General features: G+C 41.3%; 1 protein-coding gene across 1 annotated transcript in view; it reads left to right on the top strand.

The window, feature by feature from the left end:
- Positions 1–339: 339 nt before the first annotated feature.
- MCF2L2 (MCF.2 cell line derived transforming sequence-like 2) overlaps positions 340–21,413 on the top strand; it is a 139,224-nt gene continuing 118,150 nt past the window's right edge. The window contains exons 1-2 of the mRNA XM_009999374.1: positions 340–481; positions 14,677–14,760. Coding sequence (XP_009997676.1) covers positions 340–481; positions 14,677–14,760 — 226 coding nt within the window. The remainder of the gene's footprint in view (positions 482–14,676; positions 14,761–21,413) is intronic.

Genomic DNA, 21,413 nt, shown 5'->3' with positions numbered 1-21,413 from the left:
ACGTGCTTCTGGGATCTTCTGTCTTTGTCTTTTATAAGAGCTTTAAATTAATGATAAGGAAGCCATTCAGGGCACAGGCTGTGCTGAGGTTCACAGCTTTCATTCTGAATGAGAGAATAAAGTAAACTGATCTTGAAAGCAAGGAGGGAGAAACAAACACAGTCAGTAAGCCTATAAAGTCTTAACCAATTGCAATGGCGAACATCCTGCTGGGGAGAGTGACCTTGAATGAACTAAGTGGGATAAAGTCACCAGCCTGGACTGACGGCTGAAGAATCAGGCTGGATTCCAGCAGACCCAGAGAGCAGATTCCTGACAAGAGTCTCCTGAGCTGTGGCAATGGCTTCTCGGTGTCAGAAATGTGGACAACAGGTGCCCAGGAATCCACCTTTCACTGCTGTCCGGATAACAGAAGGAGAAATGAAATCTTATCATGATTTTATAGGAGGATGCATTAGACTGGAGCACATGGTAAAGAAAGGTATGTGCAGCATCTTTAAAAGAAACAGCATCTTATCTTAGTGGTAGCTGCATTGCATTCTTAGGAGATTAGCAAAAAGGGATCATTTTTCTAATGCTTTCTCTGGGATTTGGTGGTAAATACAACTGGCTGGCTTTGGATATTAACTCAGGTATCAGTGCATCACTTGACATGGCTGTATATTTGCAGTGACTTGACCTAGAGGAGGCTAAGATGAATGCTAGACTCATTCTGGATAAATGTTTATTTCAGTCAGGTATTAGACAGTGAGGTTTCTGTATGTGTCTGGAGCAGGTATTTTCTGTGCATATAAAATACCTTTTTGAAAAAAATGTAAGGAGATGGGGCAGTGGGTTTTGTGACCCAGTTGACCCTGACACCTCTGCTGCTGAATGACTACAAATAAGGTCAATATCTTTCTCACTTTAAAGATCCTAGTTTCACTGTATTCATAACAGAAACTTGAACTAGCGAGCATTTTTTGCTCTGTGTGAGTTGGTCTGGCTACAGGGCAGTGTTCCACTCTGAGCTGTGTTGCTTGTATAAGATCCTGATGACCTGGCAATTTGTGCTAGCTGCATGTTAACTCTGAAGTGGAGTGATGGTAGTTGAAATTGATGCTGTTGGCTCTAGTTAAGATTGCTGAGTCATAGAACATTTTTTCTCTGTGTTATTCAAGAGAAAGATTAACCAAGGAGCCCTTTGGTTTCATTGCTCTGTTACCTTGAATAAATTCCTAGCAAACCTCAAACCCAGATATTTATAACATGTTCACAAGTGCGTGAGAGGAAGATCCCCAAAAGCTTGCAACTTTCAAGTTGAATTCTTTATTGTGATATAATTAGCTCTTTAGCAAAAAGAGTTCCATTCAATCTGTTAAATAGAGAACATTCTGCAGAAAGAGGTAGACCAGAAGCAGGTCATCTGCTGGCAGCTACTGCTTACAAATTGGGGCTTGCAGATGCTTTCTGTCATAGGGCTCTAATGCACAATGCCAGGGTTTGAAAACTGCAAAGCCAGTCCATTGTACCTCTCCTTCTGTTGGCCATCTACCCATGCTGATTTTTGGGCTCAGTGCCTACCTATGCGTTGTTCTGTTTGACTGACCTTTGGGTAACACTGATGTTTCCAGTTGCACTCTTTGTAATGAGGCACTCTGAGTTCAGCATAGCAAGGCAGAAATGTCTGGGATCTTAGTAAAAGATTTGGGAACAGAATTAATTGAAATTCTTTCCCAAATCTTTGATCAGGTGCTTCCAGGTTGCTTATGGCTCTGGGGGTCCATGGGCCTGCTGGAGGCAGAGCTCAGGCATCTGCTGTTGTTTTTCTTCCTGTAGGTAGAGAGGGAGAGACACTGGTTAGAGCTTTGCCATGGTTACTGTTCCCAGGGAAACCCCTTCCCTGCCTCTCATGTTGAGAGATGACCTGTCATAGTGTTATGGGTGGAAATCCCTTGGAAAACAATTTTCTCCTAGAGAAAAGATAATGTGTCAACTAGTCTAAGCCTGTTTTGTGAGGCAGAAAGCATCTTTATTGCTTTTGTTTTAAATTCTACCAATGAGGCCACAGGAGGGGCAGTTAAGTTATTGTTAGGGACAAGGTGCCTTCAGGTGCACACATTAAAGCTGCGTGAGCTGTGAGAACACAGCAGTGACAGCTCTACATGTGGTGATCATGTTAGAGGGGGGCTAAGGAGCTGGCAGGGTGGCACAGGGATTCATAGTAACAGCACAGCCTGAGCTCCTTTCTCCTGCTCAGAAATGACTCTGACCTTGTACTCCTTTCTTGTCTTGTTTTGGCCTTGGTTTTCTAATCCATAAAGCAGAAGCACTGGGAATTTTCTGCCTCCATAAGCACTGGATCTGGATGATGTAGCTATGACTATCCTTTCAAGATGAGGTTGGTTTCCTTTTACAGTAAGTGCTGCATGAACACGGAAAGAAAGATGATCTGTCCCAAAGAACTTGGGTTCTGCTTGCCCCAACTTACTAGTCCTTTGCTACTAGCAGACTCCTTGACAAACTCTAGGTGTGGATGTGTGCCTCTTTCTCAGACTGGCTCTGTCTAACATAGTGGCAATGCAGGATTGTGGATCTCTGTGCCACGGTCTTCCTTGATCTCACTTAAGGGTACCCTTTCTGCAACATTCTGCTGGAGCATTGTTGAGGGCTAATTGGCTAGTGCTTACTGAGTACTTCAGGCATGCCAAAATATGAAGCATTTTTCACATACAGGCTACATCTGTGGAGCCCAGTGAATATCCTGTGGCAATTTTCTCAGTACACTAAGTATCATAACTAGAACAGATGGAAGATGCACAGGTGACTACAGCAGAAATAGAGGCCATGTGGTTGCAGTCAGACCTGCAGGTAACCTACCTTTCATCAGCAGTACCTGATAGCAAGCAGTTCTGTGCCAAGCTAATCCAGTTCCTGGATCATGTATGTTCAAGGCTTCCTCTGAATCACTGTGGATCCTTGTGGTCTCTTCCAACCTGGTATTCTATAATATGTTTTGATGAGTGGTTAAAAGTGTGGTTGTAGTCTTCTGTTCAGGTAAAGAGATTAAAATAGTGAATGCTTACAAAAAGGAAGTGCCACTGTACAAGGGTAGCTGAAGGGCAGTTTCTCTATGTTAGTGTGATAACTGCTCAGAGTTTCACAGCCCTGGCCTCCTGCTACAATACAGGAAGGATCTTGCTGTATGAGCTGGCCTACAGGTGCTGAAATCACCTCTGGAGTCTGATATACAAATGGTGCTATTTTGAATACCAGTATGTGATCTTGAGACTCTCTGGGAGCTGCAGCTCCAAGGTGCTACAACTGACAGCCAAGGGGAAGGAGCCCTTAGAAAGCCAGGTAAGAAATGTGGCAGGGACTGCAGTTCAGAGCTGATCCTTCTTGTAGTGCTCTCAGTTGCTCACAAAAGAGATACTGAAGCTGAAAACAAAGCACAGCCTCTTGTCATTAAAAGCATCATCCTTGGACAGTGGCTTACGTGCCTTTTCAGCACTGACATGACTGCTCATGTCAGCCAGCTGTTGGTTCACATCTATCCTTGAGGATACCTCCTGCCAAAATGGCCTCCTCTGTCCCCAGATGCTCTTAATTAGCCTGGCTTCCAATGGGACCAACAGCTACTGGGGCTTAACATGGATGGATGAGCATTGGCTGGTTAGATGAAGTTTCTGCATGCTGCAGAGCCTGAGGCTTCATGCAGATGATGTATTTTTTTAAGTGAATAAACGTGTGGGTTTTTTATCTGAGCTCAAGGCTGGTGATTGTGTAAAACAGCGTAATGAATCTGCAAACACTAAGGAATATGCAGCTCATTACTGAGGCTATTCAGGATTTTGCTATTTCTGCAAAACCAGGCAACACCCTCCTTGCCAGTAGGATGGGGACCTGTCTCTTGTGCTGACAGAGTATTTCTGGTTTTGTCCTTTTGTAGGACAGAGGAATGCCACAGTTCTTCCTATCCAGCAATTGTGGGCACTTGTTCTTGGTCCTACTGCTGGAAATAAAAAGCAGTTCTTCAGATCTGCTCTTCAGGGAGGAGAAGGGACTCAAGTATTGGAAATAGTTTTAGAACAGCTAAGGATAGGAAGATAGAAAATGGCTTCTTTGGTGCTATCTCCAGAAAGAAATCCCATCTAAGTGAGATCAGCCCAAAATTCTTCAATCTTTTGGAGTTTCTGCACCTTCAATAGTGAAATAAAGGATAAATGTTTGCCTTTCCCACATGGCTGACCTTTCTACAGAGGTGCTGGTTACTGGGGAAAGTGACTCTTTCATGTGAAGCCTGAAATCTGCAGTGTAAGTGGAAGGTATTTCTAAATCCCCTGAGATTTGTCACAGTGTCCTCTTTTTCATTACTTGGAATTTTTCTTGGTTTATTTGCATTCAATATCAATTTTCTTTAGTGTAAAATGCTACCCCAGGGAGACTGGGATAAATTTTTTTCAGCTGGCTCTCACTGCAAAGAAAATAGCTAAAAAAAAAATAAATTGTTTTCCACAGGGGAAAATATTCTTATCTTAGATGCTTGTGTCTCTCTTCACCAGTTCCCATTGATATGCAGCCTGCACTGCTGCTGTTGAACAGTACTGAACCCTGTTTACCTAATCAAAGAAGTCCAGAGAATGGTGATTGAAAATAGGGAAGGCATAACTTGATTTCCATTTAAAGAGTTTTGAGAGATAAATAGTACTGAGAAGATAGAGAACAAATTCTCAGGGGGAAAGTTATAGCAGAGGCTCTCTGGGTGGTTATGTTTTCTCCTTCCTCCCATGATACCAGAACAAGAAACAACTTAGTGAAATGGAAAAGCATTAAACAGAGATAGGCAGATTGCTGTAATTGGTAATGTTTTGTTAACTTGTGGGACCTATTATCACAAGATAATAGCTCGGTTTGCTTGCTTTTGTATTGCCTAAATTGTAGTGTAAACTGGGGGGAAGATGTCAGGGGAAAGTGGTGCTGAATGTACTAGGAGGTAGTAGAGCAACCTGTACTTTCACCCTGCTAATGCCCACAGAGTTTATTCTCCAATTTCTGCCATTTCTGATGCTCCAAGCCCCCCTCAAAGACCCAGTTCTGCTGTGTTAATATGTTAATCTTGTGTTTAAATTCTGCTGAATTTTATTATCTGAATCTTGCTGTGGATTAGCCTGTCAAGTGGGGTTGCTATGTCATGGACTCTCCTCCTTCACCACCTGGACATTATCTAGTAGAATTACTAGTGCTCAAGTATAAAAGTATGATAAATAAAATTTGGTTGTACCAGCCCAGCTTTCTATACATGAGTATTTGGACTATGCCAAGTGTCTTGTTGCACACATTTTTGATCCTGTTAGTTCATTCCATTTCTCAAGGGGGAAAAAAAAATAATCCAGTCTTTTACAACAAACAGGAATTATCAATCAACACTACTTTTTCACTTTTTTCTAATCTAGGTTGTTTTGGCAACTTTGTTCTCTGCAGAGATAGAAATTTATTAATGCCCAGAACTTGTTCCTGTGAGTCATTAAATTGGAAATTGCTGAGTTCAGGATGTTTGTCTAAACTCTTGAATCATCCCTTTGATGCTGTATGCTGCTGTGGGAGCCTCTAAGGAGCAAGGGTCTACATGACTGAAGATCTGATTATGAAATTGAGATACTGTTAACTAGTAAGGTCATCCTGTGCTAGGATTGGGAAAAGCTGAGGTGAGATTGGAAGAGGTAAAGGAAAGGGATACTCTGTCCCATTTTTCCCTTGATTTTTGCCACTAGACTCAAGAAGGGACATCTGCCAAAGGAAGGATAAAATTGGGGACAACTATCAAATTTTGAAGTAAAAGCCACAGAAGCAATAAGTGAGAGTTCTGAAGCACAAGCTGGTTTCTTTGTGTTAGGCCAGCTGGGGGGAAGCAGTGGATTTGTAGTTGCTTGGTATCTTTAACATAAGATTAAAGAGCTTTCTAAAATGCTGGTTTAATCCTATTTCTGTGTATTTCTTGTGTCAAACACAATGAACCTAGTGGTTCCCCCTTGTCCTGCAGTGAAAGAATCTGGGAAGATGATCTCTGAGACAGAGGCTCTCATGCATCCCTAGGGGACACCTGCTCTTCTGCACCCTTGGTCAAGAGTGACTTGTATCTGAAGTTACTGAGCTGCTGGGCTTTATGATAGGAAAGACACAATATTATCAATAAATCTGATGTTAAAGTAATGAGAAAGTACAATGCTTTGGTGAGTGGGTGTGCCCTCAGGGTAGTACTGCAAGACTGCTATTCATAGCAGCTCTTGGTTTTCCTTGGCCCTGAATACTCTACTATTAAAAGTTATTTTAGTAAGAGCCTTCTCCATGTTTCAGTCTGAGCAAGTGAATCTGTTTTGTCTCTTGTCAGCATGTACCTTTATTTGTTTGTGCTAAGCTGTGAATGCCTCTGAGGTGTCTGAAGGTCTGAGTGGAGAGCTCTCTGGGACACAGAAGCCAGCAGTACCTTGGGGAGGGTTTGACTCTGCAGATGGTGCATATCAGAGACCTCTGCTGTGGTTTGCACTGAAGCAGTTACTAAGCAATTTGTGCAGACTCCTCCAGGAGAGCGTCAGCTCTTTGGTAAACCGTTGGTTAGACCCAAGACTGCCTCCACAGAAGCTGCCGCTCTCCGTCCCTCCCCTCTACCTCGTGTGTGCTCATTCCCACAGCAGGACTGCAGGGAAACCAGCCTGAGACACAGGGGAAGCACATGCTTGTGAGTGTGAGCGGGTCTGAGGGGAGGCATCGCTCTTTGCAGTTTGTTTGTCTTGCTTTTTCTAATGGGCATCTGAACTGAAATGGTGGTGACAGCTTGGAGAAGGCTGCTGCAGGGGTGGCCAGGCTGGGAGGCTGGCTGTGAGCAGCACTTGTACTCTTATTGAGGTATATATTGAGTGCTGCTGGCAGCAGTGGTGGCTGCTATGGCTCACTGTTTGTCTCCAATGGCAGCAACCAGGGAAATATTTTTGAGCTCACTGGCCTCAGTTCAGGCATGAGCAAGAAAACAGTCCCTCAGCTCCCCAGCTGACTGGTCCCTCAAAAATGATGTGAACTTTTTTGAAATTATTTTGCTGGATGCAGTAGTTCAGAGCAAAGCCAGCATTGGAATTTTTCTAAGATACCATTTCAGCCATGCAACTGTCTGCTGGCAAGCTCCAAGGAGGAATGAATTCTGCTATACAGTCTGCCATGTCTCTTGATCAGCTTAATGAATTATTGCACTGAATGCGTTTTAGCTTTGCAGATTGCTACATGCAGGTTTTTTTAATTTATGGTAGATTTCAACATGACAGTATGAAAATGTGAAGCCTTCATTTGTTGCATTCTATTCTTTGAGCAGGAATTTTTGTTCTAGCAATCCAGCATCACTGTGAAGCACAGATGTTGGGAAGAAGACAAATTAGCTTTGGCAAAACTTGGAGTTCTTAAAGAAATCTTTACTACTGAGGGACTAGGCAAGGGGCTGCATCATGCTCCTGTAAATGTTTAACTTGTTGAAGCTGTTTCTGGGATTGTATCTATGCCTTTAATGCCTTTTATTAGGAAGTTTCTGTTTTGTGGAGGAGAGCAGGTTATAACATGTCCCCTCTAATATCCCAGAGTGTGCTCTGTGAAATCAAGCAATGTCTGGAAAAAAAAAAAATTTGCTGAGCAAATTGTGGAATTGTCTGTTTCTTTAGCTCTCTGTTACACTTTCTGAATTATCCATAATTAGCAGAGATTTGTTGTTAATTTCTTGTCTACCTACTATGATTTCACAAAATTATTATAAGAAGTGTCTTCATAACAGGATGGGATACCAAGTCACCTAAACTGGACAGTGGGAGTAAATGCTTTAAGAATTTTGTATTAGTTTGTACAATTTAGCTTTTATGGGCACTATTAATCAAGAATTCATAGATGGGCATAAATATATTTGGGCATTCTGACAGTAAAGTAACTGATTAAATTCTTGAAGTGTGTGACTATGGATATAACTTGGCACACACAATGTATTTTTTTTAGAATTTACCAACAGTAAATGAAAATACTGGCTTATATTAATTTTCCATTTTACTTGGTTCACCAACCAATTTTAAGACGTTTTCTTTAAAAACAAACAAAAAACCCAACCTAGACAAACTAGAAGATCAAAAGACTTTTTCAAGAAGTGATAATATGGAAAAGTGGCAAAATTTGTTTCTTCACTCAAGGAAGTCTATAGCAAAAACTTTTGAAGTTGGCTTAGAAAGCTGAAATAAACCCTAAAAGGTTCATGTTAGCAAAGCTCAGGTAAAGCTGTAAGTCCTTTGTTAGGCTGTAAAAATGCTGTGGAAATACTGATTGCAACTTAGTGTAATGAAAAAAGAACTGAGCAGATCTGTTCAGCAACAGAAGATCACATCAGGCAGCTGTTCAGCTTCTGCCCAGGAGGGTCACAGGTTTTTGAGCTCTTCAGAGAAAAGTGTGCATTTCATGGCCTTTCATGCACTTGTTTGGGAAAACTTGCAAGGTATTTCCATCCACACCATGGCCTAGGTCTGTCCCCTACTCGAGGGATCAGAGCATTTCAGCAGTGCATCACTCAGGACAGTTGATCTTGCTCCTAACCTTGCTTGTTCAGATTTCTACTACATTAGTGTACACAAACTTGGATTCTCTGTTACAGTTAAAGAAAACAAAAACAAAAACCAACAAAAAACCCAAACTTTAAGGATTAGCTCTAAACATGAACCAGATTTATGGAAATATGTTAGAAGAATCTTCTGTCTTGGAAGTTATTTAGCAAACTTTGCTATGAAACTTGGTTTCAATGAGAATAGAAATTGCATTTAAACTAATACACTTTGTAGGTTTTACAGTTGTGCTTGGTCAGCAAATGATCTGAGAGAAAGAAGGACACCAGTTACTTACCTGTGCTGCATTTGGCTTTTGTTCTAAGCTAATCTAAATGTAATTCTTTGCTGGAAGAGGTAGTTCTGATCTTACTATTTCCTACCCTTTGTCTCAGTAGCACTGGTACCCTCCAAGCCCCTTTGCAGAGAACTAAACCACATGATAAGAAACAATCCACTGAGAAAAATATTGCTTTGCTTTATTTACAATAACTTTTTCCTGGCTTAGTTTTCAGCTGGCTCAACATGGGTTAGCAAACAAAAGAGGTGGTGGGAATATGCAGAAGAACAAGAGAAAGGATGGGATTTCCATTCTGTTTATAGTTCCTCTTTAAAGCAAACAATCTGTAGCACAGCCAGTTTGTTTCAGTACCTGAACTTGCTGTTTCTCTGTATGGACTGAAAGAATAAATGAACTTTTTCAAAAAGCAAACAAAGGCCTCAAATGGTGAGACAGAGAAATAAATAGAATAAAAAACCAAATCCTAACCAAGAGCTTCTCTCCTTTCTCTGATATAACCACTTTGAAGTTCTTCTTGGTGTTCAGGAAAGGAAATGTTTTGCTTAAGGTTTTGAGTTGGGAATTCTAGTGGGACAGAATATTTTCAAATCCTGATTAAATTTTATCAGTGAAGACATGCAAATTTGTCTATTTAGTGTGTTTAATTCTTGAAACCTAACGTAGCTCTGCTAGACCCTTAGCTAACTGCTGTCATTCATGGGCAGCAGACACAGGACTTTGGACAACTTTTGAACTGCAGGTACTTTGCAACTTTTGAACTCTAGTCTTGTGCTTAACTCTGATTCTTTTCCATCAGATCAGCAATCTGATTTTTCAAAAAATCCACAATTTTTATTTGAATGCTGTGAGTTGCACTGAGTAGAAGTAGGCTAATGTACTTTATTATTTTAGCAAAGGTTTTATTTCACTCTCATTGTCTTCCTTCCCTGTGAATTACATATCAGGCTGTCATTAAGAAGACGTGAACTTTGCTCTGAAAATTTGTAACCCATTATTCAAAGATTAGTGACTTCAGATGGTGGATTGAAGCAACCCCCTCCTCTAGTCAACAGAAGGTCAGGCAGTTGTAGCATTCAATCACTAAAAATCAAAGAAGCCCCAGTGTCCTGTTGTGGCTGGTTGCCTTTGGTTGTCTTTTGTGAAGCAACAGGCACTGCTGTGTCAGTCTGCTCAGCACAGGCCAATTTTTCTCTCCAGCAGGTCATCTTTCCAACACTGTTGGAAACCATTAGTTGCCATTAGCATGTAAACTAGCTCTTCTCTGTTCAGGAAAGAGAGGAAGGGACAAGATTGTATTAATTGTTGTTTTTAATCAGCTGCTGTTGGTGTAGCTCTGAAGGTGGCAGTCTCTGGGCTGTGCTCCAGATCTGCTGTAGGAATCGTACAACTGTGGTGAGAAATAAAATAGGTAAGTGTGGGGGGAAGTCTGAGCATGTTTCATTTTTGAGGGAGATGAAGCGTTATTGAATGGCTTTCCCCTTAAAGATTAGATAGCACAGTTGCAGTTAGACTCCCTAGAGATCTGGGAGAGAGGAGAAGCTGTGTCAGACAGATGGCTGTAGTAATTGCTTTTCTTTTCCTCCCCTTTGGTAGAAAACCTTGGGAAGCAAAACAGTAAAGCCTAATTTTTCTGTAGTGAAATTGGTCTCTGCTAGGAATTGAATTTATAGTGGTTTTAAGAGGAGAACCAAGAGTAGATGAACTGACTTGTTTCATTTTTTTCCCGCTCCAGTATCACATCCTTATTCACATTTAAATTGTCCTGGCAAATTAATTTAGCTCAAGTAATGAAGAAATGCATGGTATGTGTAAAGGCTAAACTTTGGTGATGTAGGTAGGGGAGGTTGGTGTTGTTTCACATAATACTGTTTGATCAAATAAGCTTTCTTCTTTTTTTAAATTTGAGAAGCTACGTGTAACTGCCTCTTCATTTAAAAAAAAAAAAAGCTAAGACACACAAAAAAATCACACAGAAACTAGGAAATGCCTGACTCAAAGTTGCCAAGATAACAATGTTCCAGACACTTGGCTGGTGTGGGATTTGATATTATCTTTAGTTGCACAGCTATACAGACATTTTATCAGAGACAGAAGTGCTTTGAAGTGGCCAGGGATTGTTCACTCTCTTCTGCAAGTATTAGCAAGGTGTAAGGAAGCAAGACAGTTGTTGTCTCTCATGTGGCTTGTCAGCTCCCTAAAACCTTCCCATTGACTTCTGGGTCCCCATATAGTAAATGAAAACATGCCTACCATCAAGAAACTTCTGAAGTTGTCTGTGAAGCTGCAGCTGTTAGCTCAGTATCTACTCGTGTCAGCCTAGAGTGAGGTTTTCTCAGCTGTGGTATCTGTCCCACAGGAAAAGGGTACGTTACTTCTGCCCACTTCCTGCAGGCCTGTGGCTTGCAGTGAACAAACTAGGAAGGCTACAGAGCCTCCTGGGATAAACTCAGTGGAAGATACGAACAGATAGATGCATGCTCACTAATGCTAGGCAAAATGTTATGGCTTTAAAATAAACCCTGACCTGTGTCTTTTGTGTTGCTTTTAAGTTGTTTTTTTGTTTGTTTGTTTTTTCAAACTTTAGGAAAAAAACCTAAAACCATCCTGTAGCAGCCCTAGGTAATCATGTGTTTCCAAGATTTAGGACTTCTATTGCAGGCTCTGTGCCGTGATGGTGTTACAAATGCATCAACACTGGAGAGTAACTACCTTTAAGCACTGTCCCAGAGGAAGATGTAGAAGGACAAATGTGACATTGTGTGCTGTGGCTACAGCTATTGACAGTTTGCAGCCACTTTATCTGGTTTGCCATTTGGGCTTGTGAGGTATTTTCTTCTTTCCTGAGATGTTCTGTGTCTCCTGCAAGTTTCTTCTACTTTCTTCATCAATTTCTTTTCTCACACATGTCAATGTGTGTGAGCTATACTCACTTGCTTGAATGTGTGATTCATAGTCACCAAATGTATTTTGTACCACCTTTCTCATCATCTTAATGTCTTCTGCTGAGTGTGGGTTTTGCAGCAAACCCCATGTGTCTCACTAGAGAGAGTCTTGTCCAGGCAGAGGTTTGGATGAGAACTAGCTGACATTCCACAGTTCTTGTTTCTATTACTTCATCTTATCCTTATACCACAAAATCCTTTTGGTAAAAAAAAATAAAAGGATTTTTAGAAACCAGAGACCAAGCTATTTTTAGAGTGAGCTAATAAAGCAAATAGATGAAGGGGAAGGGGAAGATTTTTTGTTTTGCCTACAACTCATTGGTATTAATGATGCCTAACATTAAAAGCAAGCTATTGTGCTGGCAAGTTTGTTACCTTGGAGGAAGGAGGAAGTCTCTGAGAGGACAGTGATGGTGTCATGTTTTCTAGTTAACTTTCTGTTTCTTTCAAGCCCCTTTGTGATTGTCCCATCCTTTATAGAAAACTTGCTCCGTTTTTGCAGCTGTTCAGTGCAGGCTCAGTCCTGGTCACCCAAACCTGAGTGTACCTGTCTACCCGTGGGACTGCAGAATTGTCACAATATCTTCACATGTTCCAGATGCTGAAATCAACAGTATTTTCTCAAATGGATGCTCCAAGATGTCTGTGTTCTGAGATTCTAAGCCCTGTTTTAATTATTTTTATTTTTTTTTCCTTCTTCTGGGTCAAGGGGTTCTTTCTGGTTTGTTTTTTTTTTTTTTTTTTTATTTATTTGGCTATAGTCTCCTCTAAACATTCCTCTTCTACCTCTATCTTGCTGCCAATCTGTGGTTTGAAAAGAGCATATCTATTATTGTTATGGTGATTCACAAACACTTAAAGTACACCATCTGAAGGATGCTAGAAGTCAAAGATCTGGAGACACTTGTCAAAACCTGCAGTACCATGTGGCTGTTAGGATTTCAGTGCTGCCACCATATAGATAACTAATTGGCATAAAACTCACTTTAGGTGGGCTCAGGGAGGAGGTAAGCACAGCAACCTACTTGGTGAGTCCTCTGAATTCTCTGTTCTGTGACAAATGTGCCACAGATGACTGTTACACTGCAACAATGTGACCACAGCAGCAGGCTGAAATTACCGCATCACTGAAACCAGGCTCTTTAGCTGTGATTCATTAGTCTGCCCTCCTGGTAGCTCTTGGCCACCTGCAAGCCAAGAATCAGAGAAGCTGACAGTGGGCTGCATAAACAGGATGGAAATTAAGGTCCCACATCAGAAACATAGAACCATAGAACTATTCAAGTTGAAAAAGACTCTTGGGATCACCGAGTCCAGCCATCATCCCTACTCTACAAAGTTCTCCCCTAAATCATACCCACCAACACCACATACAAATGACCCTTAAACACATTCAGGGATGGTGACTCAACCAACCTCCCTAGGCAGTCTATTCCAATGTCTGACCACCTGACCACTCTTTATGTGAAAAATATTTCCTAATGTTCCATCACTCATTCTAGTTTTATTTTTCCTTTTGTGTGTGTGTTACTGTCTGCCTAGGAGAGGGCAAGGACACAAACTCTTCCATTACTTTGTCTCTAGGCATTAGTGAAGTGTTTGAAAATGAACTGAAAAGTTTCCAAGTGACATTGTGTAATTTAAAACCAGTTCTGGAAAGGATCAGAGTGGAAGACTCAAAGCAAGACCAAGTATTCTGGGCAGCAGAATAGGATGCAGGAGAAAGATGATAATTTCTAATGTCTCTGACCTCCCTCTCTATTTGTGGACAGTTTGTTTAAAACCAGCTGCACTCAAGTGTTTCAGTGCCTGCATTGTTTTGACATCAGTGCGGATTTTGGTGCTTAAATAGGGCAACTATCTGCCTTTACCCTGATCTGTGGTCTCTCTGGACCCAACTTCCTTCTTTCCACCTGTTGTCTGGCAGGCAGAGGTGAGCTGTACAAAGCAAGGACTGGTTGTAGTAGCTGATTACTACTGGTTGTAGTTCTGTAGCTGTACAGTGGCTAAAGGCCTAGCTGCAATAGGTGCTATTGTAACATAAACTTTGATCCTGCTTGTTGAGTTAGCAGATGTTCCTCAGTAAGTGTTGCTGGTGTAGACTGGGATGAAGAGTAGGGAGAACAATTGGGTGCCCCTGTTAAAGAAAAATATCTAATTAGCTCAATGTGAGATTGTAGTTGTTGGTCACTGAACAGATCACACACACAAATTGTGGTGATTTTTCCCAGCTACTTGCCAAGTTATTTTTTACCTTTTCAGTGTTTACTTCAAAAGAACAGGCTTTGTTTTCGTGAGAAGAAAGCCTCACAGCCTCTTACTTCCTCCTTTTACCATGAGTTTGTTTGTAGCGGAAAAAGCATCAGCAAAGGAAACTGTTCTGGATTTGGTATTTACTTACACAAAGTCTTCATGCAGAGACCAGGGAGCTGAGGGTGGAACATGGCATGGTATCTGAAGTAGTCTCTACTGTTTCAAAGACTGAAAAGCTGCTTTATGTGGGAGGCCAAATGCAGTGTCTTAATACGGAATATGAAGTAGTAAGGAGCAGGCTGTCGGCTTGAGCAAACCTGTGACACGCTCTGGCAGATCTGCTGGAGCTGGTTTCTGAAAAGCTATCCCTGAAGTCACAAGACGATAGATGAAGTAAGTTGGCTGAAGATGAGACTGTAAGTATCCTAAGTTTCTGTGACTGTCATATAACATCTGAGCCAGTAGTTAAGCCAGTCTTTTTTCCCTTGAGTGTCATCTTTGTTTTGCTAAGTAGTTAAAAGTTAGAAAAATTGTCATTAACCTTTTATTAACTCATTGAAAATTTCTGTTTTCACTTGCACAGATGAAATCATGCAGCAGGAGATACGGCCACTGGTTGCAGTAGACATAATAGAGCAGCTCCACAGACAATTTGCTATCTTGTCAGGTAAGAAGCTGCTGATAATCACACTGTGGGGTTCTCTTGGAAACATATTGCAATCTGTCATGCTGTCACCCTTCAGTTCCATACATCAGTTGCCATAGTATTTTTATACTGCTAATGGAAAGTGCTGTTACAATCAGACATTCACAGTGCATGGAACTGATAAATGCCAACTTGCTGTGCTTGTTTTTCTTAAGGCAAGTTCATTTTCTATGCTTTCCACAATGGGGTGGAACAGATTTAGAGAGTAAGAAATTCAACAAATCTTTCTATGTGTATCTTTGCACAATGTCCAACCATCTTGTTTATGGGAAAATATTCCTGTCTGTCAGTGAGCTGTTCATGACCTTCCTCCTCTTCCTCATTTGCTTTTGTTTTAGGAATGATTAATTTCTAAAGAGTAAGGTTCTAATCTTTTAAAGATTTGATTATTATGTATTCCTTTGTTTGCCTGCAGTTTGCAGTCACACAAAGTGACGCATGTCCTGCTCCAAATAAATAGCTGATATGAAATATTTGCCAAATTATTTAATACACTTATTCTGGATGCTGTAGTAGAAAAATCCTTATCTGGATCCTAAAATGGCCTCTGCTGTTGACTGTATGGCCTCTGGCAGCTCCTTTTGTCTCAGTTTCCACCTATTTTGCAAATGAGGAAAATGAGGAATTTGCCTTCCTTCTTCCCCATAGACACAATGAAGTAGCATGAATTTGCACAAAAGACTGAGATGGTCATAGTAAGCTACTCTTGGACAGCCTGTCCCTCTCTGCTTGGTAAAGAGGAACACTGGGCAGGTACAGGGATTACACAGACCCAGCTCTGCAAATTATTAACTCAGCAGGCCCAGTCCTTGCTGCATCTTCACATTTTTCAGCACACTTCAAACTGCCAAATGATATGCAGAACTTGTTACTTGCAGGACTCCAACTCTTAAAACTTAGGTTTGCAGTTTTCTAGGTAGCATCCTGTGGCAGTTTCATAAACTCAAGAAATTCCTGGTTTGCATTTGGCAGAAGGTATTGACTGAGCAGAGGTGGAACTAGCTGCCTTCTCATCTGCACTAAAGCATCTCAGCATCACATGTTCCTAGAATTCCAAATGAACACACCTCTGTGCAGAACAGTGTTAGTAACTGCATAGAATTCTCAAATCATTTGCATTCCACTGTTGTGCTTAGTGCAGGATGACTAGGAAATGCTAATGTAGCATCTATCCTAAGACAATGTTTGTGGGGCAGTGTTGCAGTATTCTTCTTTGGCTGTCCAGGCATTCACCTGCATACCATGTTCTTACTGGAGCTCCGCCATGACAAACTGGAGAGGATAGTGAGTAACTTGGTGTTGTTGTCCCCTGGCTGATGGGGATATCAATGCACAGATGCCAAAATAAGGTCTCAGGAGCATCAGGTGTTCAGGGTAATCTTGGCACCCCTTTCCCCTTTTACTATCTGCTTGGCAGAAAAAATGACTGATGGGTGGGAGATGACAGTACCTTAATCTGGGGGTTGTTGTCATGTTTGAATCCAAACTGCATTTAGTAGCACTCCTGAAGCAGTTCTTTAAGATCCCTTTTATTAGTGCTAAGCTGACTTAAAAATATTCTAATTGCAAGGATGGGAACAAGGAATCTATCTGTTGTTTCATTCCTTTTGGGTCTGGATGTTAACATTGGTCAGATCACAGCTAGGATGCTTGTCTGCTCTTTGTAAGCAAGAAAACACTTAGCTGGACTCTCTAGGATGCTCTGCTTGCTTTTTCTGCTCACCAGGCATGCAACACTGCTAAAACCATTGTTGTTTTCAAGGCCTTTGATTTAGCTGATACACAAATGCCTAAAAACGCTTATATCAGTGTAAAGGATATAATGCATGTGGAGAACTCAGTGCCTGCAGTGAAACATGGAGGACTGCTTTTCTTAAAATCCATTACCTTGCAACGTTTGAGACCATTAATAAAAGCTGTATATGGCATCTAACAAGCAATTTGTGGAAAATGGTTTACTAAACAAGAAAAAAGAAAACATTTTCAGTTCCAGCTAGAACATTAAACATGCCACGTGAAGGTAAAGGGTAAATATAGAAAAAGCATTTTAGTATTTCTTTATGGACCTATCATTTCAGCCTGTATTCTCACCTGCTATTTTAGCAAATTCAACTCTTCACGTTTGATCTAATTCTTTTATTCTTGGAAGCAATGAGGAAGATATTTAATAAGACTGTTTAAACCTAAGGTGCTTAGAGACTTTGGAAATAACTCTTCATAGAAGGCAAGGCTGAGAGGCTTGTTTGTTAGTGATTGGCAAATAACTGGTTCAATAGCATACAAGTACTAATAATAAATACCAGAAGTAAGTGAAAGTGTCTTTCATGACCCCATCTCCATATATAACAAATTCTACTTGAAGAATTTTCAGGCTTACATGAAATCTTCTTAGTACAGTTCAGAAATAATCTCCTAATAAGAAATAGGGCAATATAGTTCATAGTTTCTAAGTTGATTTGAGTCTGAATTTTACAGCTAATTTAAGAATCCTGGTTGCCTCCACTCCAAAATCCTTATGGTAGCTTTGGAAGAAGATCATGAACATAAAATGATCTACTCAGAAGTTGCTTTATCCCAGTACCCTACTCTGTTGGTGACCACTGGTGGGTCATAGGTAAAATTTAGCAACAGCAATCATCCTTACTGTCCCTTTATTGCCTAATGAAAACTGAAGCTTTGGTACAAGCCAGAAATTACTGCACTTTTCAAAAATGCATTTCTCTAAATAAGTGTAACTTTCTTTTTCCTCTTGGATTGATTTTCTTTTTTTCCTTTCATCCGACGAAAATAGATCTTGGCACTTTTCTGCCTCATTTCACTTACTAAAGTAATTCACACATAAATTACCTCAGTTGATTATGATTTCCCTGCCTGCCACCCCCACCCCCAGACAGCTCTGCAGCCTTTCCCTAAAGCATGCTGCTTTCCATTAGGCACAAGCAATAGCAAATATTTTGGTGCTTCAGTGCTTGCCTACATGGAGACGGAAATATCTCCTGATACTTTGCCTGTTTCCTGGATTGCCATGCTGATATATTTGATAGCCACCATCTGAAAAAAAATAACACCCTCTACTCCTTGGTCCCACCACTGTGAGCAGTAAAAGACACTCCCTTCTTATTTGTAGAATGTTTTGGGCATATGATATGTTTTTTCTGAACAAATTTATAAGAATCACAGAATCATTCTGGTTGAAAAACACCTTTAAGATCATTGAGTCCAACCATAACCTAACTCTACCAAGTCCAAAAAATGGTTTATGCTGATTTAAGCTAGTTGGTTTTCTTTCTTTCACTCTGGAAGCTGTAGCCTCTGGAGGGCAAGTCATCACCTCTTCCATGCTTGTACATGCAGAGCTCAAAGGATGTTAGTGATTCTCATTTGTTCTACTGCACAGCCTTTGGCTTTGTCAAGCTCTCCTGTTCAGTCCTGTGGACCCCAACTCCATTTGTCCAGTGGTAATGAAGGTAACTGGTTGACTGTTGCAGAGTTTGTTATAAATTAATTTGGTTAATATCAGTTTTTTATTAACAGCTGGCAGCTGAGGCACATGTAGTGAAACAGTTACATTCCCTTGCAGAAAAGCAGAAATGAAAGAGCAGAACAATTGAAGTCAAAGGCTCTTTGTTTTCTCTGGACATGACTCATTAGAAATACTTTCCTCTACTACTGCTGGGTACAAACGTCTTAGAAGAGGATGTGACTGTCTTGCAGTCTCTGAGCAGATGGTAGTAATTATCTAACCAGCCTACTGAGTTTGGTGTTGGATTGTGAATGGCCTAGTTATAATGAATGTATTAGATACTGACAGCCTCCTGTTTGTCCTGGCTGTCTAGGTACCAGACTAACCAAGACTGTATTGTCCATGCCAGGAACAGGGAAACTCTCCAAAGCCTTCCCTGGTTTGCTGTGGTTATGGAAAAGGCTGCAGTGTAATGTGACAATGTCCTTAATCACGTAATTCTACTTTGGTCATCTTTTTTTCCACTGCACTGATCTAGCCCTGCTTAGCTTCTGAGATCTGTTGGAAGTGCTGGTTCTTGTGGTAAATTCTAGTTTTGAAACCACTACCATTTCCTTTCCCGGAAAACTGCACTCCCAATTACGGGTCTACAGCTGTGACAACACAGCAGTGTATAGCTATGTTAATGTGTTTCCTGTAGCTGTTAGGGTACTAGATCACAAAGCTGGATAGTACTGAAAACCTGACTATTCTAGTACACACTAGTTTTTACTGAAGAATGGAAAACGAGTGGTAAAATACTCTTCCTGTCCTACCAACAGACTATTAAGCTGCTGCACCAACCTACTCTTGGAACTACTACTACCTGTCTCCCTTTTTATGCTTAACTTCACAACCTGTTCTTATCTGTAATTACTCTGTCAAAGAGCCCAACCTGCCATTTGCAGCAATAATGGATCCTGTTACTAAATCACAAATTTATTAGACAAACTGTCATGAAGTGTGTTAGCAGAAGTTCATTGTCTTTGTGTTCTGCTCCTGTTTAGTCAATGGACTTCAGTGGATGGGAGACTGTATCTGAAAGTGGTAACTGAGTCTGAAGCCAGTTTATTTAATTTCCAAAGCCTGGAGGGGGTCTGGCCATCTGCTTCCTGTTTAAGCTGAGCCTTTTGGAAAACCTGGCCTGACCTTGCCAAAATGAATTTGGAGTTGGTGTAAAAATCTAGACCCAGAAACCATGATTTAACTTGGAGAAATTCAGCATTCACAACCCTTAATCAACATAGAAAACCAAAATGAGAGCAGGGAAAAAGTAACACCTGACCAAGAAAGGGATAATTTTTTTAGCCAAGACATGACTGAACCCTTCAGCGGTCTGATCCAGGAGATGAATTGGAGTCAGGTCTGCTATGACTACGGGAGCTCTCTGCATGTGGGCAGACCCAAGCAGCTGGCCTGCACGTGTCAGCAAGATTGGAAAGAAAACTTCCAAAACTAACTGATGAGTTGGTGTCTGGCAGCTTGGGGAGGTGTGCACAGACAAACTTGTGGAACTTCTGCCCATAGCCTGTTTGTGGGTTTGTTGGTGTTTGTTTTGTTGGTTGGTAGTTTTGGTTTTTTCCTTTGGTTTGTTTTTTGTTGGGGTTTTTTGTTGTTGTTTGGGGTTTTTTGTTTGTTTGGTTTTTATTTTTCCCCAAGGGGTTCATCGTATTTGGTAAACTCTAGCAAGATGTTACTTTATGAATCTAGCTATTTGTGTTACAAGAAGAGCTGCTGGCTATGCAACAGTACTTAAATGTAGCTCCTGAGTGTCTAAACCATGGATATTTTTGGTCCATGGACAGAGGCATAGGTGGACTAGAACTGGGGAGTGGGAGATTTCCTAGGATCCCTATCATGTTCAGGAACTTGGCCTGCAGTTGTGATTGTCTGTTGCTTTTACATCAGTCATACCAACATACGACTCTAGCTGTGGGAGATCTCAGAATTTAGCACTCGCACCTCATTTGTCAATCACACCCAGCAAAATTAAATTTTCTCTGCTGCCATATCCCATTCTCCCTTATGTACATTCCTCCCTCCAATATTTCAGCTGTTTTGTTGCCACTGGCCCCATCTTCACTTCAACAGCTGGCCAGGCTGCACTGGTAGCTGGAAAGTCTAATAGGAGAAACTATAAATGCTGCTTTGTGTCCTGGACTTGAGGAATTGACACACAGAAGAGTGAGCAATGGTCCCATTACCATGCTCTGTACTACCCTGATGCAGCTTGTGCACCATCTCTTCTACTTTTCCTTCTGCAGTACTTCTGTCCTGCTACTTGGGTTCTTCCTATCCCTTTGCCTTTGGGCCACAAGAGAAAAGGAAAACTTCTGCAAGAAGTTCAGGTGAAAAATGAGGGAAATGGCCAGGAGAGAAGCAAAGTGATTGCAGAATTATTGAGGCTGGAAAAGATCTCTGAGATAATCAAGTCCAGCCTATGTGACGTGATGCTGTCATTCTGAGTGGCAAACCTGGCAGAAGGTCAAGCTGTTGTATTCTTCTCCTCTTAAATCTTGTCACTTTCCAGGCAGTTCAGCATTCTGCTCCTCCATCTCCTGCTGATGCTCTTTGCCTTGCTTGTGCTTGCAATTGCTGAGTTTGACACACCTCTCTGTGTGACCCTCAATGAAAGTAATTTAACTGCTTGCTGATAATTTACCTGTGGTCATACATCAAGATCTTTAATCAGAATGCCCTTTCCCAAAAGCACCAGTGGGTCCATATCTTGGACACAATGAGTTTGGGTTGGATGCAAGGAAGGTTGCTATCTGCAAGAGGTAGAGGGCATGGAGGAGGTGATTCTTTTGAATGGAACTTGGTGGAGCTGAATCAGGGTGGCAGCATGTGTTGCACCTGCAGGTGTTATCTGGGAGGGGAGCTCAGGTCTGCATCAGGAGATGGTAGATAAAATCTGGTTAAGTTCCCTCTGCAGGCAAAATTCTGGGGTTAGCTGTGACTGAGCAGCCTGGGGTCTGACTGAGGAGCAGTGACCCACAGGAGATTGATAGAGATGGTCTGGCCCCTCTAAGGCAGGGTCAGGATTGAGCCTTCTGTTAGTTCTGCCCTAAGATGGCCATGAACCTCCCCTCATGGCAGCTGAACCTCCAGC

The sequence above is a fragment of the Chaetura pelagica genome, unplaced genomic scaffold (assembly GCF_000747805.2).
Source record: "Chaetura pelagica isolate M959 unplaced genomic scaffold, ChaPel_1.0 scaffold20, whole genome shotgun sequence".
Taxonomy (NCBI): domain Eukaryota; kingdom Metazoa; phylum Chordata; class Aves; order Apodiformes; family Apodidae; genus Chaetura; species Chaetura pelagica.
Note: the sequence above shows the minus strand (reverse complement) of the source record. Positions and strands in the feature narration are given on the sequence as shown.